Source organism: Crocodylus porosus, unplaced genomic scaffold, assembly GCF_001723895.1.
Source record: "Crocodylus porosus isolate Cpor-Errol unplaced genomic scaffold, CroPor_comp1, whole genome shotgun sequence".
NCBI lineage: Eukaryota > Metazoa > Chordata > Crocodylia > Crocodylidae > Crocodylus > Crocodylus porosus.
Window position 1 is genome coordinate 431,906 of NW_017728939.1, and position 27,947 is coordinate 459,852.

The 27,947-nt window shown below is 60.0% G+C and overlaps 1 protein-coding gene across 5 annotated transcripts in view; it reads left to right on the forward strand.

The window, feature by feature from the left end:
* Positions 1-25,501, forward strand: part of LOC109318365 (protein FAM49A-like) — a 31,477-nt gene extending 5,976 nt beyond the window's left edge. The window contains exons 2-12 of one of the 5 annotated variants that reach the window (XM_019547579.1): positions 11,504-11,588; positions 13,712-13,792; positions 18,182-18,303; positions 18,398-18,503; positions 18,624-18,760; positions 19,244-19,321; positions 20,078-20,194; positions 20,786-20,865; positions 21,563-21,689; positions 22,641-22,711; positions 25,242-25,501. In XM_019547579.1, the coding sequence (XP_019403124.1) occupies positions 13,723-13,792; positions 18,182-18,303; positions 18,398-18,503; positions 18,624-18,760; positions 19,244-19,321; positions 20,078-20,194; positions 20,786-20,865; positions 21,563-21,689; positions 22,641-22,711; positions 25,242-25,305 (972 nt within the window). In that variant the 5' untranslated portion in view covers positions 11,504-11,588; positions 13,712-13,722 and the 3' untranslated portion in view covers positions 25,306-25,501. Of the gene's footprint in view, positions 1-11,503; positions 11,589-13,327; positions 13,577-13,711; positions 13,793-16,390; positions 16,471-18,181; positions 18,304-18,397; positions 18,504-18,623; positions 18,761-19,243; positions 19,322-20,077; positions 20,195-20,785; positions 20,866-21,562; positions 21,690-22,640; positions 22,712-25,241 lie in introns of those variants that run through there. The other 4 variants (XM_019547576.1, XM_019547580.1, XM_019547577.1 and 1 more) reach the window with 4 other exon arrangements.
* The last annotated feature ends 2,446 nt before the right edge of the window (positions 25,502-27,947 follow it).

A 27,947-nucleotide genomic window follows, 5' to 3' on the forward strand; every position in this document is an offset into this window, starting at 1 on the left:
GCGTCGGTGGTCCCAGCTGGGGGGCTCCCACCGCGGTAGGAGGACAGAGCTGGATTGCTTCGCGAGAGTGGTTTAGGGTGGAGAGGCTCTCTGGGAGTCTGCCGGGCTTGTCCAAGAGGTGGCTGCCTTGCTTTGTTCCCTAAAGGTGGAGAAAACCATCTATCATCAAAAAGGAGGAAAGGGGACAGTATCCATGCCTGCCCCTCCCGCCCCCTTGAGCCACCAGCGGCCTGGGCACACATCCCTCTAGGAAGAGCTCAGACCACGCCGTCTCCGTCCCGTCCCCCTTTCTCAGCCCGGACGTGTCCTCCGGGAGGGGACCCGGTGCAGGAGCTGAGCCCTTGTCGGCCGCAGGGGCTGAATAAAAGAGCAGGCAATCCCCTCTCGCCTCAAACAGAGCCCAGCCCTGGGCTGGGGCAGCCTTTGCTACCTCAGCTGCTGCATTACGGTTTAATGAGGAGTGGCAGACACTTTACAGGGCCTGTGGAGGTAGTGAGGCAACAAAAGAAACCCAGGGCCCCTTGGAGATTGAAGGCTGAGTGCTTCTGAATTTCAGAGCCGGCCTTTGATTTGACAAAGCAGCGGTGCTCTTTCCCAGGGGTCGTTGCTCCTTCCCAGGTTATTTTAACTCCACGGTGAGCCACAGACGGAAAAACACCCTGTCTGGGGCAGTGGGTGGTGAACATGCTGGGCCCGGTGGGAGGGAAAGGGCCCAGGGGGAGGGTTGTGTGGAGGCATTTAGCATCTGCAGCTAGGCATGTCCAGGGCTTTCAGTTCCCACTGAAATCCAGGGCAGTTAGGCACCTCGGTAAAATCCTGCTAGGCATCTAGCTGCACCGTGGGGTTCCTAAATACCTTTAAAACCCCAGGCCCCACCTAGTCCAGGGGACCACGCAGAGAAAAGGGAGACTCCAACCCAGCTCAGTAGGACACGCAGGTTAGTGCCACGTATTAGGTATTCACAGCATGGCTGCATCTACAGGCTGCCAGCAGGAGTCGGGCCGTTGCTGTGCAAGGTGCTGTACATATAACAAAGTACTAACAAGTCACGATGAGGCTCAAGAGCCAGGCAAGGGGGTACAATGGGCTTTCCCACTCTAGGTCTGCATGGGGTTCATTGCCTGCCCTCCGAGCGCACCTTGTGAGCCGTTTCCAAGGTCTAAGCGCCCCACATAGTCTGGATGCTTCTCGGTGCTCCTGAAGGCAGCCGGAGAGGCTTTTAAGTGGCACCACATGGGCATCTCTGCCTGCGGGCAAGACATTGCGAAGCGGTGGCCAGTTTGCACCTCCTCCACCTCGGCCTCTTCAGAAGAGCAGCCTGGCTCCCACTCTCACCACTTTGCAGCAGGCTGCAACAAGGCAGTGGGGAAGGGGATGTGGACTCTGAGGGCAGGATGCTGCCATAGGAAGCACCTTCCTGCTCCCATAGTCCTCAGGACTGCGACCTGCAGCTCCGCAAGGAAGGCAAGATGCCAGCCCACAAACGGCATCTTTGAGCCATGCTAAGACATGCTGAGATTGCTCTGGCGATACACAGCCCTGCTGTCCCATCTCCACCCCGCTCCATCTGCCCTGACCCCCAGGGTCTAAAGCCCTAGGCACTTTGGAAAGCAATGCAGAGTTTGGCTATGCTCCCTCAGTGGTGGGTCTGGGGGAGGACAGACCCCGACCCACCCACATCCATTGGCACATGCCTGGGCCAAACATTCACCCGCCTGGGCTCGACCCCAGTGCTGGGTCTGAGAGCAGGTGCTGGGGCTGTGCCCTGAGCAGCCTCAGGAGGTGACTTTCCAGCTCTGGAGCATGGTGGGTCCAGTGACACCCACCACAGACACCAGCCCAGGGTCTAGACAAAGTCCACAGGTTTCATCTAGATACTTGGCACTCAGGCCACATTTCAGGAAGCCAAAGCACTGCACAGGCATCCGCTGCTCAGTCTTGGTGGCCCCTGAGAGATGGAGATGCTTCAAGCCCCTCCCTGGGCAGCTGCCCACGCAGGACCTGTTGGCATTAGAGGCAGGAGGGTGCCCTGGCTAACTTGTGATTCTCCAAGCATTGTAATTCCTGCAGTTTGCTGGCTCACAAGCTGTGTGGGGTCACAAGCATCCCTAAGCTGCAGCCCAAGGTGAGGAAGAGAAGGGGGGAAAGAGATGGTGAGGCTGGAAGGAAAGATGCGGCAAAACCACCCGCCCATTAGGGCACGGCCTATTTGTAATGCACCCAGCCACTGGATCCCGGCTGACAGTTGCAAAAGGCTTCACCCATAGCAAGGCTGGCAGCGTGGGTGCTCTACGGAGGTGGCCAGACGCGCGGAGGTCCCGAGAAACGCAAAGCGCCCTGTGTGCTCCCAAAGCCAGGAGAGAGTCTGGCTCTTTGTGCAAGGTGCCGCTGGCAGGCCATTGCCAACAAAGGCCTTGCAGTGGTGCCAGCCCCCTTGTATCACTGGGGGTGCCCATGAGAGAGGTGGCAAGCCAGTGCTGGCCGTGTCAGCAGCATGGTGACAGGATCATCAGGCTCAGGCATGGCTGTCATCTCTTTGAAGCAGTGGCAGCCTTGCCATGGTGCCCTTCCAGACACAGGCAGGGACAACTGAACTTCACCCTGGCTAGTAGTCGCTTTGGGCTCCGGGCTCCTGCCTGCCTATTCCCTAGACAGCAAATATCGCCCTGACTGATGCCAAGCCTAGGTGCATAGGGCTCACAGGCCCATATCCCACCACAGCCTCTTCAGCTAGAGGCAGAGCCCTGGGACAGCCTGCCCAGAGGGGCCCTGAATGCGTAAGCATCTACGCTTAGCTGCCCTGGGCATGGCTGTGCCAGGGCCAGTTATTTACAGAGCACCCTGGCACCACACTGCCAAAGTACTCATTAAAGCGCGTCTCACAGAAGGAGGGTAGTGGCTGTGTATGAGGGAGGTAGCCCGGGCACGGAGGAAAGTCCTGATGCCGGGAGCAGCTGTGGCGATGCCAGCGCTGCTGGGTGTTTCGCAGCCCATCAGACTGACGGGGCTGGTAACAACCATAATCGCAAGGGAACAGGAGATGTATCAGCAGGACAGCTCCAGGTTGGTCCCTGCCGGGGCACCTGCTCTCGAACACGCCCTGCCCAGCTCACATATGCCAACCCTGGGCACCGTCTCTCGGGCTGCCGTCTCTGTAATGGCCTCAGACACCCCGAGAGCAGCTTCGCCCCCTCGTTGCTGGGCTCAGCGCATGTGGGCAGGGCTGAGCGGGGCCTGTGCTGGAGATCGAGTGACCTGGCAGCACCAGAGGTGCTGTACACGTGTAGCCCCTGAAAGCAGACCCTGGCTGGACTCTGAGCAAGACACTGGAGAACCGTGAGTGGGGAGAGCACAACTGCTTGGACAGCCAGCTTCTCCATCCCCCGGGTCCCCTGTGCAATATGGTGCGGGGGGAAAGGCTTGGTGAAATCAGGCTGCCTACAGTACCCAGGTGGAGAGAAGGATGGGCAGACAGATGGGAGGGCGTTTGCTCTCCCATGCTCAGGGCAGGGATTGTGCTGGGCTGCTTCACAGACCTGCTTGGGTGAAGATCAACCCCTCAAGGGGTTACCTGATATAGAGAGAGCAAGAAGTTTGGCTGACGGCCCCTCCTGGAGAACCACCATAGGCAGATCTTACTCAAACAGGGCCCTTGCCCTCTGCATCATGCACAGGGACCTGCCACCAGCCATCACTTCCAACAGCATCCTCCCCTTGCAGCTCCGGCCACCGCCCTAACCAAGAGGGCAACAGAGAACGATACCCGGCAGGGTGACACCACTAGCAGAGGGGCCCAAAGCCTGGCTCACCACGACCAGTAAGGCAACCCAGGCCCACCCTCACCTGATGGAGGCAAACACCTGCAGAAGACAATGCAAATACAGCGCAGCCAGAGGGGCTGCGGGCACTCACTTTGGACAGCCTGATTTATGCAAAGCCATACGCAAAGTGCATGTGGCTTTCATGCCTCTTGGGCAGCTGCCCCGGAGATACCCAGATGCTGCAAATTGCTGCTTGGGGCCAGGCCATGTCCCCTGTAGCAGGGGAACCATTCACAACCTGCGCTCCAGGGGAGAGGCTTTGAGGTTTCTCCCAGTACAGGAGAAGCCCAGGGTCGGTGCCCTAGAGATCCAAGCGTCAGCTCTGTGGGGAAACCCTGGTGGGTCTTTAGGCAGGAAACCCCTGCCAGGAGAAGTGACCCTTTCCCAATGAAGCACGACCCCACTACAGGTGACGATGCCTTGCACTTGCGGTACATGGCACTGTTTGACTAAAGATCTCAGCGCCACTTATGCACATTAAATCAGCAGAGCCGTATCACATCCTGCATCCTTTCTGGGCGCGGGGAAACTGAGGCCGGAAGGGGTTGCTCAGCAAGTTGGTTGCATGTATGCAGTTCTCCTGACTCCCAGGCCTGTGCGAGAACCAGCGTGGGGTTATCACCATGCAACCATCCTCCCTCTGCCTGAACCCTCTCCTCTATGCCTGTACAGCCAGCAACCTGTAGTCATGGCCATTGCTACTGGGTGCCCTACACACTCACAGGCCACTGTACACACGGGGTCAGGTCCGGCCTCAAAATGACCAGCCCAGACCCACTGCCCAAGCTGACGGGAGAGAGTGAATCAGCCCATGAGGATGCTAGTGGTCATGTCGAGACATGTCAAGGGATTTGCATTCAGCATGCTTGCACCAAGAGACCCTGGAGATGCGCACTGATGGCACTGCCTTTGCTCTCTCCGGCTGGCTCCTCCAGGGCGCCGGCGGCCGAGTAGAGATGATAGAGCTGGCAGCTTCCCACCCGTCTAGCTGCTGCTTCTCCCCTCAGGGTGGGACCGTCCCAAGCACAGACCTGCAGGCAGCTGAGCCCACCTGTCCAGTAGGACGCACTCAGGGGTGTCCTTCCCCCTGCGGTCTCACGGCAAGGGTCTCATCTTGCTCAGGGCTCTGGGAACATGCATGCGAAACAGCCAGCAGCAAGAGCCACTCAGTACTTTGCAAGAAGCCCTCAGTGCCTGGCAAGATCAGCCTCTTACCTTTGCCTGCTGTACACGAAGTTCAAGCCCCAGGAAATGCCAAGCCGTGTGTTACAAGAGCCTCTCCACGATGCGGCCGCGCTCCCCGTGGCACGTGGGAATGGGAAACATTTGCATTACTGATGATCTATTATAGCATCATGCCATATCTGGGCCCAAAGCCTCCACTGGCATAAACCGGCTCGCCACTACGGGAGTGCCGATGATCTCCACCAGCTGAGAGCCGGCTCCGGGGTGCTACTACTCCCATTACAACTGCAGCGAGGAAATGCAAAAGCGAGGAATGGTTGCATCAGTTTTGTTATCTGCCCGCAGGGAGGGAGGATCCGTGTCTCTGTGTGCCAGCATCGAGGAGAATAATTTGTCTCTTCATAAAGATTTTGTCAAGACCACATTTAATTCTCCAGTAGCACAAAATTCCCGGCAGGCACCAGAGTAATTTATTCTAAATGAAACCAGGTTTTATTTGGTGAGAGCCACTGGAATCGGGAGTCAGAGCCTTTGTTGCTGATAAGGCCAAGATCTTTTGCATAATAGGATTGTGCGGACTATCAGCCTGGCATCGCATCCCCCCTTACAGGGGAAACTGGCCCGGGGGGGTGAAGATAGGGCTACTGTTAATTTTCTTTTTGAGACAGGCTGAGCTCTCTGTTCTCCTCCTGAGGAGATTGAAGGCACTAAGGAGGCAGCTGTCAGGAGAAGGGGCAGCTGCCCTGGGTTGGAAGAGAGGCCGAGCCAGTCCCATCCGCACCCAGGCATCCCTAGCACGCGGCAGGGATTATACAAGCTCAACACCAACGGCCTCCTCAACCCAAAGAGCCCTCCCTCTGCACCGTGTTAATTAGCCGGGAGCAATTGCAGTCTGTTAAATACCAGCTTTGGCTTTAAATAACAGGGAAGTGGTGAGAAAGAGCAGAGAGTCACAGCGTCGGTAGGTGCCCAGCTGGGGAGGGAGCGGGCCACATCCCGCCCTGCGTTACTCTGTGTTAAGCTGCTGGGTTTATGCCCGCAATGCCCAGAGCAGAGTTAGTCTCCCAGGGTCAGGCCAGGCTAAGAGGGTTGTTAATTGAGTACGCCCAGTATGGGCTGGTATCTTAGCCTACCTGCGGCTGGGTGCAGTCCTTATGTCCACCGCTCAGTGGGCTTCCAGCCTGCGGGGAGAATTAGCATGACCAGGGCGGGCACTGGGAGGGGGGAGCATTAATGGCATGTTAACCTTGGCTTCCCTCCGAGCCATGCTGGCACTTCACCCACCCGTCCCCACCCGGGCCCATCTGGACGCCGCACAGAAGAGTCGCCCCTAGCACCAGGCCATCAGCGTTAGGAGGAGGAGGGTGGGAGCAGCAGGTGAGCACAGAAACTGCCTCCTTTCTGCACGCTCGGTTGTCACCAGACTCAGACCGAGACGGCATGCACATCGGGGCAGCGCCCGTCATCCTGTTCTGTATCTGTGCAGCAAACGGGGCGTCTAGGTAGAGCAACACACAGCTCCTCTGGGGAGCTTACCCCGGTTGCTGGCCCTGGAGAAGAGCCTCATGGATCCCCTCCTGTTTTCCTCGTCCCCCAGCACAGCTGAGCAGCGACCCCTTGGTCCGGGGGGCAGCACTTCCACTGGGAAGAGGAAAAAAGAGTTAAGAAGTTCTCTCCAAGTCACCTAGGCAGCTCGAGGCTCTCTGATGAATCTCTGTAGGGCAAAAGTGGTATCTTGTCCTGGACCAGCTGCACAGCTGGGAGAGACGTCAGACGAGCTTTGGCACACCAGGTGCCTTTCGCTCTCCCAGCCGTACGGTTGGGCCAATAGAAAGAGATCACTAAGAAACCCCCCGCTTCTCTCTTAGGCCTCAGTTTGCCTGCCTGCGGAAGGGGATAACAGAACGTCCCGATTTCAGAGGAGCGTCGTGAAGATCGAAACGTCCGAGGTGCTCGGATAATACCGTAATAGGAGTTCAGGCAGGAGCCAGAGATAGATGCCTGGCCCAAACCCGCCCGGACCAGCGTGGAGTTACTCCCGGGGCTCTGTTTAGCCCCAGCATTCGATCAGACCGTCAGTTCGTGCAGATGTGGAAAACCCAATAAATGACTAAACTGGCTTTGGGTGCTGTGGGGCAGGGAGGAGGCACTTCTCACCACCGCAGGGCAGCAGGCTGGAGAGGGAATCCTGCTATCAGCTCCTGGCAGCGAGCTGGAGACCCAGACTCTCCCGGGGTACAGAGCGGAGGAAGCAAGCAAGAAAAAGAAGGGCATCCGGGGAGCTCGGGGGTGGGAACAGCAGGAGCTTGGTTCAGTGCTGCCCGACCCGAGGGATCTCCCGGCGAGGGGAGGAAAGTAGCTCAGCAGGACAGCGGGGGCAAGCCTTCCCTCCCACCTCTCCGCCGGCTGCCTCTCACCGAGCTAACTCGGTAGCCGGGTTGCGAGGCGAGGCTGTAAAGACCGGGTCACAGGCGGCTTGGAGGAGCAGGGAGAGACAAGTGCGTGGATCCGAGGATAATCCAGACCAGGGGCTGGGGCCGGGGCTGCCTGAGAGGGTCCAACCCAGACAGCCCAAGTCGAAGTCCTAGCAAGATCCACGCCTGTGGTCAGGGCAGTGCCAGACAGCCCAGGACACCCAAGCGGGGCAAGGAGTGGAAAGCCACGCAGGCACCAGGCTGAGGGGGAACAAGCCCAGCCGCTACAGTTCGGGAGCGCCGAGGAGCCAAAGCCCGAGTGACGCCCCGGGCCCAGACTGCTCTGCAGCCCGTGAGCTGTGTCCCTCTGAAACCGGGTGGCTTTGCTGAAGGCACAGGCTGCCTCGTAAGAGAGAGGTCTGGCTGGGGAGAGGTGGAGGGACGTGCCAGCGCCTCTCCCAGCACAGCCCGAGGGGAACAAGCGGGTGGAGGGGAGCGGGAACTCAAACCGTGCCACTTACTCACTCGGTGTCCTCAGGCAAGCCCCTTTGCCGCCTTGGTGCTGCTTGCTTGCCCTCCTTCTCCTCCCGTCCAACGAAGCCCATCTCCGCGGCTGTTGCGGGGATGAGCTGGCTAGTGAGTTTACAGGAGGGGAAAGCTAAATATTATGATGCGATAGAGCGCCGTCCTCCCCCAGAAGGCTTCTGCTCAGATGTCAGCCTGGAGCGCTGGCAAAGCTGATAGTAACAAGGCACGGAGTCCTCCACGGAGGGCTGGACGGCGTCCAAATGCCGCCGAAGCCTGGCGATAAAGAGCAATAGAGGCAAATAAGGGACAGAGACGCTGGGAGCAAGGCCACTCTGCCCATGAGGGATGCGGCTCGGGTGCCTTCGTGGAAAGCCCTGCACAAACCGTGCCCGTCAGGACGCCAAGGGGCATCACCACGACGGGAGTGAGGACCCCCAGCCCCAAGTGGGAGATCTGGCTGGCAGGGTGGCGGGGCCAGGCCAAAAGAAGGGACTGTGTAAAAGCAGCACCTCGCCCCTCAGCCTTTGCTGGTGGCAGCAAAAGGGCCTTTCGTGCCACTCCTCGCGCCACCCTGCAGGCCCGCGGAGGGTGAGCTGGGCTCTACCCCATCAAGAGAAGGGTGCAGCTGTTCCCAAGGGCAGAGTCATCGCTCCCACGGGTGAGATACAAAACAGAAAGAGCCAGCTTGGGGGGTTTGCAGAGAGACATCGGTTGAACTCGCCGGCTGAAGGAGATGGTTGAGGAGTCGCTGAGACAGCCCAGACTCCAGCACGCTTCTCCGGCAGTCAATCTGGAAGGGGAAAAAATTCCCGACAAAACATAAATGGTCCGTGTACCAACTCTAATGAACACAGAGTGCCCCCAGCTTTATTGCAGCAGCTCATTTTTCTCCACTTGCATTGCTGCTGCATGCACACGGGCCCGGATCCCTGTGTCAGGTGCCGTACAAACCCAGAGCTATTTTTCCTTGGCATTTAAGGATAATGACACACAGAAGAGTGTGTCCAGAAAACCTAGTTCCCAGCTTCTGATGGATCCCAACCCTATCCTTTTCCACCAGGAAAGATGCTGTAGTTACTATCTATCCTCCAGGCTGCATTCCCCCTCTGCCCATCCATTATATTACAGATGAAGTTTGAAACTCAGCTCAAGTGCAACAGGGGAGAGACAGAGAAAAAACAGAGAAGACAGCTATGCTTCCCGGCTGCAATTCAGTACGTGCGCCCCATGCTCCCCTACAGAGTGAATATACCATGGATTTTTCCAAATGGAAATGATTTAAAAATCATTACTATTTGCAGCTCCCAAAGGCTGCGGCCAGGGCTGGGCTGCAGTGAGTCGGGGCACGGCGCACACGCGTAGTATGGGAGAACTCTGGCCCTAAGGAGTTTGCAGCTGAGGTAGAGAAAATGTAGGAGAAAAGAAGTACTATTGGCTTTGTGGCTTGGGCAGGGAAAGGGATCTCGCGTCCGGGACTGGAACGAACCCAGAAAGCCTGAGCTCTAAGCCCGTGCCCTAGCTCCGCAACCCAGCGCCCCGCTAGCAGCCTGCCTGGCGTCTCTGCCTGTGCCCCAGGAGAGGGAGCGGGTCACTCTTATGGCTCTGGGCAGTTCCTTAAACCCAAGGGCTCGAGCTCCGCACGCTCGCTCGGCCTCACGCGGACGGCGTGTGGGGAGCTCCAGAGAGAACTAGTGGTTCGCTGCAGCACAGCCCGTCTGCCGGCCGTGCGAGGCACCTCTGCGCCCCGAGCCGGACAGGACGTAGCTGAGGATCGGGGCATTTCTGCCTCGTTACACAGCGGTTTGCTCTGTGCGATAGGACGGTGCCGAGAGTAGATCTTTAGTTCTTCTATTTGGGTCACTTAGCATTTTCTCCTCTGCGGCGCCCCAGGGCGCCAAGGCGTCTCTGAGATTTTGTTCTCTCCCATCCTACGAGCCAGGAACGCGGCGCCTCGCACCGGGGTGGGAAACTCCCTCTAAGCAGAAGATCGGGGGGGGAGTCTTGCACCTAAGGGGCAAGCACGCCGCAATAGCGCACCGTCGTCATCGAGTGCAGGAAGCCGTAATAATGCCAAGCAAGAGCGGAAGGGGGAAGCAAAAGAGAATCGGCCGGCTTTCCCCCACGGTGCTGAGCACTACAGAGCAATGCATTCAAAGCTTTGTTTCAGGCCCGACGTTCATCCCACGCTGCTGAGACTCAACGGATCCCTGCCAGAGGGGTCCAGGAGGGGATCATTTGATAGCAATCCCAGGAGGACAAGCCAGCGTCCACCCACAGCCCCGAAGCAGCTAGATGTTTCTGCCAAAATGCTCAGCAGGGCTGACATTTAACTTATCATGATCTAGCTTTGAAGCTCCCCGCCCATGGAGATGGCTGCCTTCTGGCCCTCCCTGGGTTACTGATTCCCAGCGCAGACTCGAGCCTGTCATGCTGATAAGGAGAGATTCTGGCTTGTGTTTTTGCAATCATCACCTGCCCCCCGAGGCTGGTAACACCCACCGGGACCCAGAGCGAGCCAGTGCTTTGCTACCACGCTTGGTCACCAGAGGTTTCTGTTGGCAGCTGGGCTGAACCTGCTGGTTTCAGCTGTGCTCCCACCAAACCTAAGGCACCCGGCAATGCTGAGAAGCCGTAAACCTGCAGGAAAACCAAAAGCAAGAGAGGTTTGTATCCACTTCTCCCAGCACAGCGTCGGCCTGCCGGGCACAATTAGTTCAAGATGCCCGACTGTTACCAGAAGGGCACGGTACTGGGCAGTGCCAGGCCGGCCGCTAACCGCTGGGGCATGAGCAGCGACGTCTCCCTGCCGAGGCAGGCGTTCTTGGCTCCTGTGCTGACCGCTCGTGAATGGCACCTTGGAGAAACTAGCTGGGCAAGCAGATCGGAGGCACCGAGTCCAAATGCAAGGGCGCGGGGGCCTTCCTTCCCGGTGCTCCAGGCTACAGCGCCTTCTTGTCCCGTCTCACAGCGAGCGACAGACTGAGGCAGCAGCCCTGCAACCTGGAAAAGCGCAGCCCTCCGGGCTGTTGCAGGAGAGCCGGTGGTTACAGCGCTGGCAGAGCGATTCAGCCCTTCTGCAGATGGCGTTTCAGTCCTAGCAAGGGAGCCATCAATGAAGCCGCTACCTCCGGTTCCCTTCGCCCTGGGCCGCAGGTAGCCAGTGCCATTTAACGAGCTGATAGGAAAGCACCGCAGGAAAACGAGCCCGTCCAGTCCCCTGAAGGGTTTTGTGAGGACGGCAAAGTTGAGCCTGGAGAGAGACACGTCCCGGCGGGCTCGGCCATCCCTGCCCGTCGTCTCAACGGGGGGCGATGGGGTTGTCAGATATGGTGCTCGGGGCTGACCCCTGGGCGGGTAACCTCTTAGCTTCCTCCAGGAAGGCTATGGGCACCCCAGCAGGGCTCTATGGTGCTCCCACAGCCAAGCCGGGGACCGGGGTCTAGCAAGGGCACCCCTCCACCACCACCAGCAGGTTGGATGGGAACTGCTTAGCTCAGGCGGACGGTCTAAACTTGGAAGCCTCCAGTGATGCCCTGTGTCTCCTTCTCTCTGCAGGTTTCTGCCAGCTGATGAAGTGATTTATGAGTATTATACAGCCCCTGTTCCTGCCATAGAGGTCACTGAAGCATCAGAAACCAAGGTAAAGACAACAGACGCCCAACTCACAGCCACGCAGACGGCTTCTGCGCTAGACAGGGCATTTACCGCCGGGGAGCTCGCAGGTAGCCTAGGTCCAGCAGGAGATGCAGGGTACGGGCGCTGGGTGGAGTGCCCTCAAGCCCCATGCTGGCAGCAAGCGATGCCTAGACATGTGGACAACGTGTTTTCATTGCACTGAACGCTGCCGGAGGGGAAGCAGCAGAAACCCTGCTCCCAGCTGCCTGAGTCGCTTCAGGAAGAGCTCCCTTCTGCACCACGGGCCCAGAAATTAGGAAGTTCCCTAGAAGTGCTGGCTCTAGGCCTGGTTGTGCCCAGCTGAAACACCATAGTGAGCGGCACAGCAGGGGCCCCAGTGCCCTGTCCGTAGCTGGTCCAGTGTCTGTCTGCGTAGGGCAGAGCATCGAGATGCCCCCTGAGTATAAAGGGAACCCAGGGCCTTGGGGTCTCTGCCGCAGGCAATGCCTGGGGAAGAGGGAAATTAAGACAGCAAATGGACAGGGAGAGGATGAGACCCTGGGCTGTGACCTCACGGGGGTCTCTTTGCAGTGGGAGGAGGGTTAGGGTCTTCCACTAGGGGAAGCACTGGTGATCCAGCCTGCTGCCATCATAACAGGCACCGCGTCGTGCAGTCCCATTCAGGCACTGGCCTGGCACCACTTCCAGTGTCGTCCAGACCCTCCCGCGCGTGGCGACTAGCTCCCAGCCTGGATTTAATCCGTGGCTAGTTTATTCCCATTTGTTCTCACACCAGCGGTGCTCACGTGCTCTCCCCTCCGCGGGGCCTTTGTAGACACTAAGGCTGTCCCCACTCAGCCCCTGGCTTCTAGGCCCAACAAGGCAACGCTCCTGGAGCTCGCTCTCTTTGAGCCTGGCTCCCAGGCCCGAGCCTCCCCCCAGCCCTCTTCTGTGCTAGCTCTAGCTTGAACGTATTTTTCTTGACTGTGGGTGACCAGACCCATGTCCAGGCGAGGCCTCACCAGTGCCTCACACAATAGCGCCGACGCCTCGGCCGATAGACCCGCAGCCTGCCAGCTGCAGGGCTGCCCTCTCGCTGGAGACAGGATTATTCTCCGCCTCTACATTGCCAAGCAAAGTCACGCTAGGGTCCCTCTGGGTCGGTCAGCGCCGCACCCTTTGAACTGGGCAGGTCCCAAAGGTGGCTCGGGCAAGGAGCAGCCCTGCCAAGGGGAAGAGAGACCACGCCTGGGAGTCAGGAGAGCTCCCGGCTCTGCCACCGACTTGCTCGGTAACCCTGGGCAAGTTACTTCGCCTCTCACTTCCCCCGCCCCTGACGGGGGAGGATAACAGCCCATAAAGAGCAGTGCCTTGAGCGCCTGGAGTCAGCGTGGGCCCCGAGGAGATGAATGCCAGCCTGGCCCCGGTTCCTTCGTGGAACCGTGCCATGCGGGTTCCCAGAAGCTGCCTGGGGAAGTGCAGAGTCTCTGTGCTTACAGGGGCAGGGGCTTTCCAGGCCCAGCCGGACTGCTGGCTGGGCTCTAGGGGGGAGCTCTGCCCTCCTGGAGGGTTTTCAAACCGCCAGCAGACCAAGCCCCAAGCAAGTGGGAGAGAGCAGAGGTGAGCGCCTGCATGGGAGGCCGGCGGGCTCCAGCCGCTGCTCTGGATAAGGAGAAAGGCTCGGGGGGTGGCGAGGCAGCCGGCAGCTCGCACAGGAAGCACGAGGCGCAGTATAAGCTCGCCGCTTCCCTTCCAGCCTCCAAAATAGAAAAACAGAAGTATGTGTCAGGGCGGGGGGAAGCAGTCGCGTTTCCGCGTACACACACATCCCCGGAGCGCGAGGGGGGCGCACGCAGCCCGCGGGGACGCGCCGTGCCACGGCCCGTGACATGCCTGGCTTCGCCTGCCTCTCACCTGCTAGCACGCCCCACAGCCCCTAGCTGGGAAGGGAGGGAAGGAGAGCAGACGCGGAGGTGTTTGGAGAGGGACGACCCACCCGCCGGGCACTCGCAGGTAAGTCCGCCAGCGGGTGGGCCAGGCAGGGGTCTCAGGCAGGCGCGAGGAGCCTGCGAGGGCAGGGGCGGGCGCGGGTCGCGCTGTTCCTCTCCTGCTTGCGCTGCTGCACACTGTTGTGTTTCTCTCGCTCAGGTCTGCTGGCCATGGGCAACCTGATAAAGGTATTGGGCAAAGATTTAGAAAACTGTCCTCATTTTTTCCTGGATTTCGAAAGTAAGTCCCGTGCTCAGGGCGGGGGGATTTCTGTGGCTGCTGGCGGGAGGAGCCGCTGCTCTCGAAAGAGAAGGATAAATTCACGTGCTGCAAGGTGGGGTGGGGGGGACACCCAGGCCTCATCAGCCTCTGTCACATCCCGGGGCTGGGACGGGGCCACCTCCCGGGCCAGAGGAGACGGTCTCTGAATGTCAGTGCAGGGAAGGATGCAAAGAGGCCCTCTTACCCGGTTGCCCCTGCCGCCCATCCCATCCCATCTCCACCCCAGCAGGGACGCAGCGGGGAGCGGAAAGCTCTCCCCCGGAGGGGATGCCGGAGGTCTCAGACTCGCCCGGCAGCCCCGAGGGTGGCTGTGCCCCTTGTCCGTGAGGCCTGGAGGGGCATCCTGAACGCGGGCATTTGCAGTCTCTGCAGAAGCCTGCAGGGACCCCGGCCCCCGCTCCCAGAGCCCTGGGACGCGTAAGCGGAGGCATATTAGCTCTCTAGTGCACGAGAGCTCCCCGAGCTGGCCTGGCCAGGTGCTGGCAGGCGTCTGGTCCGGGGGCAGGGGTCCCTGCTGTCTGGGTGTGACGGATGAGCAGAGGTGATGGGCATGAGTCGGCAAGGCAGTGCTTTCCCACAAGACAGCAGGGACCAGGGGTCATCGCCAGGGCCGTGCAGCCGCCGTTCCCCCACACCTGTAACCTCCTCCCCGAAGCCTCTGGACACACGCTGCAGGGAATACCCCGCTGCTGTCAGGAGCCAAGCGGCCCTTGTCGCCGGAGCAGTACAGCAGAGGCTGCTCTCTACTAGGGGAGCAGGGCCTGGCTTACACCAGGGTCAGCGCAGCCCTGGGTTCGCGCTGCACTGCTCGGAAAGGGATGGCAGGGGAAGAGAATTAGGAGCAGGGAGGTGAGGGAGGTCCCAGAGGGGAGACGGAGTAGGACCCGGGACAGGGAACAGGCGGCAGGTGCGAGGTGGGGGAAGGCGATGTGGGAAGAGCAGAGGGAGTCTGGGATCACTTCCAAAAGACCATGCCAAAAATCCAGCTGGGCTGAGGGGAGCGGGGTCAAGAGCCCGGCCAGAGCTGCCAAGGAGCCTGCAAAGGCACCCGAGCTGCACGGGGGCAATGCAGTAGCAGTCCAGCTCCGAGGGAAGGGGAGCAAGCTCCCGGCGGGCTCCAGGCTCTCGTGGCTGGGCCGCTACCGGTACCAGAGCCAGCCCCGGGCGAGAGTCTCTCGGCACCAGGCTGCAGAGCAGAGCGAGCAGGACAGACGTCACCGGCTGCCTCTCCCCACCCGCCCCGGGAAGCACTTTCAGAGTCACAGAGGAGCATCAAACCCCAGGGGTGTAAAAATAGCCTGAGAGCAGCACGGCTCACACCCAGCAGCCTGCAAGCAGGGGAGGAGACGCAAGGGCCTAGCTCACCACAGCCTCTCAGCTATGGCCCAGGAGATCCCAAAATAGGCCCCCAGAGAGCTCTGAAGCACTTGCGGTGCCGCCTGCACAGAGGAGCTGACAGTCCTGCGAAGGTCACCCTTTCGAGCCGCTATTCCTGGTTGCCTCTGTAGCCGGTCCCCTATAACACAGCACACGCCACACTGGATCAGAGCAGTGATCCATCCTGCCCAGCGTCCTGTCTCTGGCACGAGCATCGTGCCAGATACTCTAGAGAAAGTTATCCCCTATTCCCTTCCATGTCTTGGGTTAGAAATGCCAGAGGAAACATCTCCAGTTGTTCTGTTCAATGGCCATTACGAGATCCACCAGCCCCGAATTTATCCGGTTCCCTTTTTAATCTGGCTGCGCTAGCTGCCTCCACCGCCTCCTGTGGCAACAAACTCCACGAAAAAAAAAATCCTCTCTCTTCTTAGTTTCCAGCCTGTCACCTACTCATTTCAGGGGTGCCCCTCGTTCTAGCAGGCCAGCTGGGCCCTGCACCCTGCTGCTGCCGCCTCGAGGGCTGGGGTTTGCTCCAGGACACGGTTATGGTCCCAGCCACGCTGCAGTTCACACCCACACGGTCATGGGTGGGGGTGCAGATGGACAGCCCAGGCTCCCAGCACCCTGTTCCCTACATGCCTCCCCGAGCTGGTTTGGAGATGCAACTGGATAACCCCAGCCAACAGCGGTGGGGCTGCAGGGCGCCCTGGGACTGGCCACACAATTTGCCCTAATTCCTGGAGAACAGCGGCTCCCTCCCTCGCTTTGCTTGTTCCTGTCGGTCACCCGTCCCATCAGCCAGCGCTCACCTCCATCCAGGGCAGGAAGAGACCGTAGGGGCGTCCTCACACGAGCCACATTTGGGCCCAGCCGCCAGAGAGATCTGGGGAGGAGGCTCGAACAAGCCTCCGGTGCCGGTCACTGAGATGCGCAGCTATTAACCTTGCCTGGCCCGCTGCCTTGGGCACGGAGCCGGCGAAGCGGCGCGTCTCACGTGCGGTCACAAGGATTCAGGAGGGGACGGGGTCACCACCAGCCACCGATCTGGGTGCTTCCACGACCAGGGGGTCCTTCCTGCCGCCGGACGGTGCTCTCGGTCTAGTGCTGCCACTGCCTCCTCCATGCCCGCCACCTCACTACCCATCACGCTTTTCCCTCTTGTCTCTTCTCTTGCAGGTGTCACATGGGGAACCTTCTTAAAGTGTTGACTTATAACGAGCTTGACCAAGGCCCTAATTTTTTCCTTGACTTTGAAAGTGAGATGGGATTTTTATTTTCCTTTCTTTTCCTTTTATTCTGTTGATTTGGGTCTTTTTTAATTTTTTTTTTTTTTTGTGTTGGTTTTTTTCACGTTCACGTCATTTTGAGTTGCCGGATCAGTATATCTCCCGTAGCATTTGTCCTCCCCCACCTTCCCCCGTCCCGGAAACACTTGTTCTCGCTGGGCCATTCGCCGCCCGGGTTGGCATCCTCCCTTCCCTCGCATCGGGTCCTTGTAATGGGTTCAAAAGGCCGGTTTCCCACGGGGCAGTCAGAGCAATGGCCTGGGGTTTTCGGAGCTGCGGGTAAGACGCAGTTCTCCCCAGAGCAGTCTCAACCCATATCAGGCATCCTTGGTATCTGCTGATTATTGCTCTGCCCAAACCGCACAGACAAGCACACCGTGGTCCGACCAGAAGCCGGTGTCCTGAACATCCCTCTGCCTCCAGAAGCCCCCCGGCCCTGGCACGGGCTCAGAGAGACCATGGCAGGCTCCTCCTGGCACAGCTCTGCCAGCCAGGAGTGGGGAGGGGGCGGGGGGTCCTGCCTGGGAGCTGTGCTGCTGCCTCGTGTAGCTGCAGTCACACTGGCACACGGGAATACGTTACCCTGGGACAAGCCCCGCTTTGCTGGTAGACGTGTGCTCGCGCTGCGACGCTTGCTGACACTTCTGCACGCACAAAGCACTTAGCATGGGCGCGACTGGGGCTAGCCGGGCCACGCAGACGCCTGGGAAAATACCTCCCCCGTAGCCGACAGAGCCATCCTGGTGACTAGAGGCACGCTTCGCCGGGGCCGTCTGACCCCAGCAGGCTTCCCTGCCTTGAGCGCGGGGCCGGACCCGATGACCTCCAGCCCCTAACTTCCACGAATCTCTGAACCATGTGGACAGGGGCAGAGACTCCAGAGCCCTTGTGCCACCAGCGTGCTTTGCTGGGACGACTTTGCCCGGGGAGCCGTAACAGCAAATCCCCGCTTGTGCAGACAAGCCGAGTCCTGGTCTGCAGCCCTGCCCAGGGAAGAACGGCTGCGGCGAGGATCAAGGATCCTGGCCGGCTGGAGCAGGGCCCCGTCAGGCAGAGCTCGGCCCGATCCCCGAGGGGAGACGCGCTTCCCGTCTCACCTTCCCCCGGTGTTATGTGCTGCACCTCCCTTGAGCCCAGTAGGACCTGCTCTGGGCTTTCCATGGGATCCAAGCTGAGCCCCTGGGAAGGGGGTCCTGGACCCCTCCCTCGGCTGGGGAGCGAGCCAGGGGAAGGAGGGAGCGGGCCGAGACGATGGAGGCTTCCTCTCCTGGTGGGGGGGCTCTCAGCAGGACCCCTTTCTTCAGTCCCATTCCTCCACGGTTTGTCCCCCGTGTTTTATTTTCTGTTTGGAGCCCCCAGGGCGTGAGCAGGGACCAGCCGAGAGAGCCCAGCCAGGACTCGAGAAACTTCACACCTGACGGGCAGTGCCCCACGAGCTCTGGCACCGGGCCCCACGGCTGGGCCATGCCACGTGCCAAGGCGCGGCCTCGCCGGGGGGACGCGCTCTCCCCCTTAGCACATCTCGTGCCCCCGGACAGAGGGAGGGGGATTTCTCCAGCTCCCCCCTGCTCCCCAGACACGCCGGCCCATTTCCCTGGCTCCGAGGCTGCTGGGGGACCCAGCCGCGCTGGAGGCCCGCTCTGAAACGCTGCCTTTTCCGGGGGGGCGGTTCTCCATGCAGATGCTCAGCCCACGGAGGCGGAGACGGCCGTGTGGAACCAGGTCAACGCGGTGCTGGAGGAGGCACAGGCCATCCTGGCCGAGCTGCAGTCCTACACCGGCGCGGGACTGGAGATCAGAGAGGTAGACCCCACCGCCGGGCCTGCTCCGGCTGGCGGGAAAGCCAGGAAGCAGGGCAGGCTCCGACGGGGGGTGTCGTCTTCTCGCGTCTCCACAGGCCATCCAAAATCCCAATGATCTTCAGCTCCAAGAGAAAGCCTGGAACGCCGTGTGCCCCTTGGTGGCAAAGCTGAAGCGCTTCTACGAGTTTTCTCTCCGTCTCGGTGAGCGGGAATCAAACCTGCTGCCAGCCGGGCACGAGGAGGGGCCGGGGGTTTGGGCTGGGCGAGCTGGTGACCACGCAGCCTACAACGCGGCACCACTTCCCTCTCCTCCGTTCCCAGAAAACGCTCTGCGGAGCTTGCTGGAGGCCCTGACCAGCCCGCCCTACGCCCCGACTCAGCACCTGGAGAGAGAGCAAGCCCTAGCAAAGCAGTTTGCAGAAATCCTACACTTCACCCTCAGCTTCGACGAGCTCAAGGTACCACGAGGCCTTTCACATTGCCGCCTGGGTGGGAGAAGGTGAGGTGTGCGGCAGGCGTTCGTAATCTCCTGCGGGGGGTCAGTGGCGCCCAGGTTGACGCCATCCCGTCAGAGCAGATCATTGGGGGAGTTGGCGGTCCCTGGCCGGGTCTTCCTATGGATGCTAATGTCATCTGGTGAATTAGCTGCGCTTTCCCTGACACAGGAGAAGGGTGAGTCACACCAGGCATCCCTTTTGAACCTGGAGATAGGTGTGGTCTTCATGAAGTCCTCTAGGCCGTTCCTGCCCAAGTTAGCAGGGCGCTTTCCTCCACTCCACTCCACTCGGTGCCTTGTTCCCTCCTTCTTCGAAGCATCTCCTGGAAAGCTGCATCCAAAGCCATTTAATAGGCTCAGATCTATTAGCGTTCAGTCCTAACAGAACTGTTACCAAAAGTCATTGGTTGTCCCTGAGATCTCCTCTCGTCTTCTTCCACTTCAGATGACCAACCCTGCCATCCAGAATGATTTCAGCTACTACAGAAGAACCATCAGTCGAAATCGCATTAACAATTTACAGGTAAGGGGCTGCTGGCCCTTGCACTAGCTGCGCTACGTTGGCACGGCAGGGTAGGAATGGAGCCAAGCACCAACCAAGGATGGAGAATGAAACGTCTTGACCCTGCTGCCCCTTGGGGCAAAAAGCCACAAACCGCATCATGTGCTAGAATAATGCAATGAAAAAGCCTTGCAGGTTGGCAGTGGCCACTGGATGCTCTCCCAAGGTGCTTGGCAGAAATAAGGATCTTGAACCGAGCACTGGGGTCTAGGGCAGCAGGAGCAGAGACGGGTTTCTTGCAGCGCAAGGCACAGAACGAACGGAGTTCACTCCCTTTGTCTGGTGATGTCTCCTCGGGCTGAACAAACCTGAAGGAGACTTGGGCTGCAGTTTGTCCAACCCAGATAAGGACAGCACGGCAATAGGACTTCTGCATGGCAGTGCCCCCATTGCAGGATGCCATTGCAGTGAGGGCCCATCCCTGAAGAGGGCTGGCCAAACGTGGCAGCAGTCAGCCAAGGCAAGTCCCATGTTTTGGGAACATCCTCAGGACGCGGGCAGAATCCAAGGGGTGAAATACTTCCCATGTTATCACTCGTGCTTCAGAGACGGGGTCGCAGAGCTTGGGCTCATCTGTGCCAGTGGCGGGCTAGAAAGACATAAACGTGGCGATGCCAAGACTAGGGCTGCTCGACACGTTCCTGTAGGGTCGACTGGGCAGAGCTCAGGGGCTTCCAGCCCATGGGCTGCCAGTCATCCTCATTTCATGTCCTGCAGCTAGACGCGGAGAGCGAAGTGAACAATGAAATGGCCAACAGGATGTCTCTCTTCTACGCAGAGGCTACACCCATGCTTAAAACTCTAAGCAACGCCACAACCAAGTTTGTCTCTGAGGTGAGTGAGCTCCAAAGAAGGTGGGAAAAATCAAAAGCAAGGAGAAATGCTGGTCTGGACCCAACTTCCAAGAGAAGTGGTGCTGGCTCCTACCCTGGGGGGCTTTAAGAGGAGGTTAGATGCACACCTTGCTGGGGTCGTTTGACCCCAGTACTCTTTCCTGCCATGGCAGGGGGTCGGACTAGATGATCTACCCAGGTCCCTTCCGACCCTAGAAACGATGAAACTATGAAATGGGGTAAGAGAGAGATCAAGGGACAATATCCCGAGTTCTGCTGGTGGGACTCCACTGAAGTCAACAGAACTGCGGTGAGCTTGGCCCACCGAGACTCACCCCGGGAGACAGAGTAGGGTGGGAGCCTTGGAAGGCCCCTATGAAGCCAGCACACCGATGGCATCCTTTTCCATGTAAATCCTGTGTCCTCAGGGACAGGCTGTAAGTACCAAGCGCAGGCAACACCAGAATGGGCAGGAGCACCTACCGCTGGGATGCACGGGGGCACGGGGATGCAGCAGAGCTGCTCCATTGCCGCATCTCTGCAGTGCATCCAGCAGCAAGGATCATCTCTCTCTCTCCTCCTCCCCCTTCAGAACAAGACTCTCCCGATTGAGGACACCACTGACTGTCTGAGCACCATGGCGTGTGTCTGCAGGGTGATGCTGGAGACCCCGTGAGTCCTGCTTTCTGCCGTGCATGCCTAGGAGTGGAACCGCCCCGGGGAAGTCGGGAGGGGGCTGTTGGGAACGGACCCCCATGGCCCGCACACCGTCACCAGACTCTCCCTGCCTGTAGCAGGGCTAGGATGAAGCCATGGAGCATCCACACCCGAGTACTGTAGTAACCCCTGCAGATGGGCCAGGACTGGGAAGGGGAGAGAGGGATTTGCATGTCTTGAACACGGGGCACGGTCCTCTTCCTAGCACCCTCCGTAGGAACCCCGTGACTTCCCCGCCACCGCAGCGGCAGGGCATCAGTGGGGCCTTGCTTTGTGATCTTTGCCCGCGCTGTGCTCTAGGGCTGGTTTCTCACTGGTGCTTTGGAGCTGTTGTGTCGGGGGCTGGCACGGAGGACTTTTCGGGCTCTTTGGCCAGACCCACCAGCCTGGGAGGCTCAGTCTGGCCCTCTGTTCCCACGTCCATAAAGACAAGAAGCTCAGCAGGAAGGAGACAAATCCCAAGCCCAGCTCCCTGGGTCGTTCTGAACCAGCAGCCCCTGCAGTCGCCCCAAGGGAAGGGCTGTTGCCAAGCCTAAGCGTCCCCCCGCCCGCGACCCCATGGGGATTGCCCCTCACCAGAAGCAGCAAGGACGCTGCCGGTCTGACCTTGCACAAACGCCCCTCACTGTGATGTCCCCTCTGTCGGCTTCAGGGAATACAGGAGCCGGTTCACCAACACCGAGACCCTGCTCTTCTGCATGAGAGTGATGGTTGGAGTCATCATCCTCTACGATCACGTCCACCCGGTGGGGGCGTTCGCAAAGACCTCCAAAATCGATGTGAGTCTCAGGGCACGGGACGCTGGGCGGGCGCAGAAAGGAACAGGAGGGGTTGAAGCTGCCTAGCGGGAAGCTGCAAACGGGCGGCCCCCGGGACACAGCTTTGGTGCTGAGTGGTCTTGCTAGCTGCCCCCTGGATCTGAGCCCACGCAGACACAAGACACTTGATCTCCATAGAGATCCATCCAGGCCGGGCTAATCCTAGCCCGGGGGGGTGAACAGATCCCACTGTGCCAGGCACCACGACCGTGATTGGGGTGAGCCATGCACGGAGTCGCACCCTGGAGAGTCCGATGCATGGCTCCTCCAGGATGGAGACTTTCCCTGGCTTCCCTGGTGATGGTTCTGCCTCGATACCATCAGGCCTACCAGAGCTAGCATCCTACGTACAGAAACGCCCGCGAGGCAGCCCTCAGGGAGAGGCAACCCCCTCACTGCCCCCGTGCCCGCTGGCAGTGTCTGGAAACCTGCTCGGTCAGTCCAGACCCAAGTGCCGGCAAGGAAGGACTCCCACCCCGAGATGTCGTCCGCAGGCAGGGCTGGAGATGCGTAGCGTGTGGAGGAGGGCGAACGGATGGGATGGAGCAGGAGCCGGCGCTGGGGGAGGCCTCCAACGAGACATCTCCCACCCCGGGTGCTGCTTCCCTGGTGCCCTGGCTGGTCTCAGAGCAGCTGGAAGGGACGGTTCCCGTCCAAGGGGCCTGGTCCGTGCCAGCGGTCCCACCGGAGGGGCCGCAGGGCCATCCTGGGAACATTGTGGCCCGGTTTAAATACAGAGGGACAGAGAAGACGAGAGCTCAGAGCCAGGAGAAGGGAAGGAAGAAAGGTTGAAAGCAAAGAAAGGAGGGAGAGCGGTCGTGCCTTCCCCGGGGGGGGGGGTCCTTCCCTGCCCCCGCCCCGCTCTCTCTCTTTGAACCCAGCCGAGCCTGACGCTCTCTCCCAATGTGCTAGATGAAAGGATGCATCAAAGTCTTGAAAGAGCAGCCGTCCAACAGCACAGAGGGGCTCCTCAACGCACTGAGGTAAGTCCAGTGCTGCAGAGAAACTCGGCGATGGCAGGACACGCTCTGCACTGGGAACACGGTGCGGTTGGGGGGGGGGTGACCCCGGGGCTTTGGGTCACACAAGCCTTTCCACAAAGGTTTTCTTACCTGTTCTGCAAAGCTGCTTCGCTGCCTGGAGAGTCCTCCTCCCCTCACAGCCGGCTCAGGTAGCGAGCAAGGAGCAGGGGCCAGCTGATGGCTCTTCAGGGTCTCTGTGCAGCTTGCTGCTTGGTCTCGGGCCTCTTTCCAAGGGAAACGCATTCAAATATTGCCGTTGGTTGGAGCGGTGAGAAGGTGGAAGTCCCACGCTGGGTCCAAGGATGCCAGCTCCCGCACTCATACGTGGGCTGAGAGGTCCACAGCCAGCTGGGGCATTTCTCAGAGAGCTAGGCACCTGGTCAGCTTGAAAAACCCCACAACTGATGCATGACACAGGCACAACACCTGTGCACGCACGCACCCTGGCAGATCAGTGCAACTATTCCCCCTGAACAGGCGGACGGATGGAAATATTCTGCCCGGCTCATCTCAGTGCAAGGGAGAGAGGGGGCTGAGACCTCCCTCTGCTGAACCCCCTGCCCTGAAGAGAGCTTGGAGGCCTCAGGGGTTAGGCTGAGATGCATCCCCTGGGCTGCGACCTGCCTGCTCTGTTCCAGCCGCTTTCAGGACTAGGGCATGGTGCTGGACGCCCCAGACCTGAGCCCGCCATCAACTTGGCGGCGAGATGGGGTCAGATGAGAGCATTCAAGCATGGTACGCCTTCCCCACATCGCAGCCTGCCTGTGCCCTACAGGCAGCTCAGCCATCGGGGCCTGTCCAGGCCTCGTGAGCTGAGCACAAAGTGGAAACTGTCCAGGTTGGCGCAGACAGGTCACCAGACAGCCGCCCCGGCAGCCCCTCCCAGCACCCGCTGGCTAAGCCCAACAGGTGTAACAGGTGTAAGAGGTGTAGCTATAGGCCGGCTTTGCGGCGAAGACACTGGGCTGGGAAGTCAGGCTCCCTGCTCTGCCACTGACTCCCTGTGAGGTCCTGGGCAAGTCACTTAGCCTCTCCATGTCCGAGCAGTCTGGTGGACTAGGGTTTAGGTATGTCTGGCAACTGGCTCTGGAAATATCTGCAGGTCAGGTGTGTGGCTGGACTCTATCACACAACAGCTTTCCGGAAATTAGCAGCCTCTTTGTTAGGTGCAAGTCCCCAGTTAGACTAAATCCCACCTCGCGAGATAACGGTCTTCTCCTAAAGGAGTCTCCATCCTGATGGAAAAATGCCTTCGCTGTTAGACCAGGGAGGCTGTGGAAGGGATGCCTAGGGAAAGTGGTGACTCTCCATCGCTGGCGGTGTTCGAGAAGAGGTTGGTTGGGGGTGACCTAGGCATAGCCGTGCCCTTGTTCTGCTCGGGGTATTTCCCATGCTTCTGGGCTGCGCTGGCTGCCCCCTACCCCGTTCTGTTGCACGCATCAGGGTGCTTTTACGCCTTCCTCAGTGGCACTGGGTGTTGGCTGCAGCCGAGGCTGGGGATTTTGACTGGGCCGTGCCAATGCTCCTATTGCACCTAAACCCAGAGGTCCCCGGCTAGAGGGTCTTGCCCCTCTGCTCAGGGTCAGACCAGTTGCCGTACCTGGAGTCAGGAAGGCATTTTACTCCCTGCTCAGATTGGTAGCACCTGCCTCCCAGGGTCTCTTGCGTGTCCATTGCCAACGTTTCACAGAAGCAGGACTCTGCCGGGCTGTCCTGCTCGACCTGTGGCAGGTGCAGGTGTGATGTCTTGAGCTGTGTCAGGGCTGACTGCCATTTTGTGAAGGGGCTGGCTGGCAGATTTGTGTAGGATGGTTTGAACAGGGATGACCCTGCCTCAGGCAGGGGTTTGGACTAGACGTGGCCTCCGGAGCAACCTTCCAGCCTTGCTTCTCCTCGACCCCGGTGAATTCCCAGCCTGTTGCTTACCTGGGTTTCCTGCTTGTGCCTCGACCTCCCCGCATGCATCAGGAGACTTCAAAGTGCAGGAGCTTCCTGCAAAAGGGAATCAAAGTTCGGTCAGCGGAAATGATCCCTGGCTTGAAATGGAGTACAGGATAGACGCCCAGAGCAGTCTTAGTTAGTGTGGACCAGTTCCTTCGGCCATCACATGCGCTTCCTGCGATACAAAAGCCTCCCCTTGACACTCTTTCAAGATGCTTTTGCCCCTCTCCATACCACAGGGCCAGTAAAAGGGTGTCACGGGGAGGCAAGCGGCCCTGTCTTCAGAGCCATTGAGTGCCTGCTCCGCTGCAAAGGCGCAGGCCCAGCAGCTCCGAAAACGAGGCCTTCAGGAACTCACCCAAGGCCACTCGGCGAGTCAGTAGCGGAGCCCCCGAGGACGCACGCCAGGGGCCGTGCTCTGACTGCCCTATTGTCTGGCTGCTTCTCCACCACATCCACCGACGTGGGGGGAGGCTTAACAGCTCGAGGAGGCCAAGGCAGCCCCTGCTGTGCCCCAAAGCCCCTTGCTGCCCCTCTGCTCCTTTTCCAGGTACACAACCCGGCACCTCAATGATGACACCACCTCCAAGCAAATCCGGGCCCTGCTGCAGTGAGCGCCCGGTGGGCCGGGGGGCGGGGGGCGGGGGCAGGAGCTGTTCAGCACAGGCCCGGAGCGCTGCTACCTTCCAAGCATCAGCAGAACACATTAATGTCGCCATGTTGCTATAAATACCCATGATCATCCTCCTCATTTTGTAAAGAAAGGGGAAAAAAAAAAAGGTGGGGAAGGACCCCCCACAACCCAAACAACAGAAGCAAAAAATAATAATAATAATAATAATAAAGTCCCAAGGCCCTGCCAGCCACATCTGACTGCAGCGGTGGGGCAATCTGCATTGCCACGGTCCTTGCTGCTGGGTTGTTTCTTCCCCCCGTGCCAGAGCTGACCCGAGACGGCCAGTTCTCAACCTGCTGGGACCGGGCTGGGGTGCCGGGAGGGGGTGGCCCTGGATCAACAGCCCAAGAGCATCAGGCATGGCCATCTCTAGAGATCCGGGCAAAGGAAGGGGGTATCCCAGGAACAGGGGGTGGTCTGGCCCCCCAGGCATGCCACGGGGAAGGCAGGGGAGCAGGCTGGCAGCCCCGACCCAGGAGGGTACACACTGTGTCTGAATCGCTCGTCAGGAAGACGAGGGCGATGAGGATGAGGCCACGCGTCCCTCTTGCCGGCCCCCCCGAGCCAACGCCGGTGGAAACGGCTCCGTCGCCCCTTTTAGATTTTTAATAGACAATGATTACACCCCCCACCCACCTGTTCTTTTGTACATTTTTGTGTGAAATAAAATAACATTTAATCTGTTTACGGGCTGGCCTGGGCGGCCTCTCTGGCTCGGCCTCTGCGCGCCCGGCTCCGGAGCCGCAGGCGCGTCCGGCCTGCAGCGCGGCTGCAGAGACCCCCTCCTCATCCTCAGGTGCTCCCATCCTCCCTTGGCCACTGCAGCTCATCCTGAGCCCGGGGTCCCCCCACTACCCTCCCAGGCGGCTGGAAGCAGGCTGGGACCCGCGCCCTCCCGGGGCAGGCGCCCTGCTGACTCACAGTGAGGTTGCAGTGAGACACGGAGCCTCTCCCAGCCGGCAGGGGGCTCCAGGACACTAATTGGAAATGCTGCTAATTGCACTGCAGCCCTTGCGTGGGCTGAAACCCACCGCCCCAGAGCCTGGGGGTCTATCTCGGCAGCACTGGAGACACTGGGGCCACGGCTTCCTGCTGTGGGCAGCAACTTTTCCCAGCAGGGTGTTATCAAGCAGAGGGAGGGAATGGGTCTCCGCTGCAGACACCCCGGGGACCAGGGAGCTGGCCCACCCAGCTGGCACAACGTTGGGCAAGGCCTTAAATCCGGACCCGGGAAGCTGAGCCCAAAGGGTGCTCTCCAGGCATCCCATGATCTCCTGCAAGAACAATATGAGAAGTGCCGTAAGACGGGTCAACCATGGTCCAGCAAGCCCAGTATGCGGAAGAGGTGACCTGGTCATGTACGGCACCCTGGGAGGGGCCCTGGACTCGGCTGGGGTCTGCCCGTGCGCCGTGCGGGTGCAGCACCTGGCGCGGGCTGTGCCAGAGACAGTTGCCCCCGGCCAGGCAGGGAACACCAGTGGGATGATTTGGGGTCGCAGGCGGGCGGGAGCTGGCCGGAGACTTGGCGGCAGAGCGGGGCAGCAAGGGAGAGGCCCGGGGGAGCAGCACACCCGGGGTCTCCTCTCCTGCGGCTAAGTTTTCTCCCCCCTGGGCGGCGAAGTGCAAGGCGTGAACGATGAGGGCGTCCCGGCAGATGAGCCAGGCAACCTGCGAAGGGGCTGGCTCGCAGGGCGGGTGCCTGGGGCTCGTGGGAGCCCTGGACCCTGCGGTGGTGGCTCGTGCTACCCAAGCGGGTAGCAAAAGGGTGCTGCTCCCGCCACGCGCTTGTGTGGGTGAGGTGTCAGAGCCTGGTGCCACAAGCACATGGTCTGACACTACGCAGGGGCCGACACACGGCCTGATACCCCACACACACCTACACACGCACAATCTGATACAGACACACACGTGGGCTGACGCCCCCCCCACACACACACACATGCGTGCGGCATGACGGACGCGCGTGGTCTGACCTACAGCCTTGCACATGCACGTGGCCCGATACGCTGCTGCCAGCTCCCCCCGGGACCCTGGCACAGCTCCCTGCCCAGGGCGAGGGGCCAAGTTCTGGGCGGCTCCTGGCTGTGCAAGGACCTTCCTCCCGCCATTGTTTTTTGCCGCGAAACCTCAGAGGCTTTCCCGCCCGGGCTCACGCTACTCCACCCCCGCCAGCCGGCTGAGCCCAGCACCTCGAGCTGGTGCCAGGGCTGCTGCTTCCTGCTCGCTGCTTGCCCCCCCGGAGACTACGCACAGCTTCCCCTCGGCCCCCGCTCGCACGCTCACCCTCCTGCCCGGGCACCAGGGAGCTTCTCTTTAGTGCAAGGCTCGAGCACGGGACGGGGGCTGGGGATCGTCACTTTGCTGCCCCAGTGCCTCAGTTTCCCCACCCGCTAAAGCAGGGTGCAGCCCCGTGAGACCCTCAGGCACAAAGGGAGCCCTCTTGACATCCCGCCATGCCCCCAGCTCCCAGAGCAACTCAGTGGCCAAGCAACCCACGGGCAACCCCTGGGCCAGCACCGCTCTGCCTCCTTTCTCCTCCCAGCCTGCGCCCACCTGCTCCTTGCTGCGCTTCTCACACGG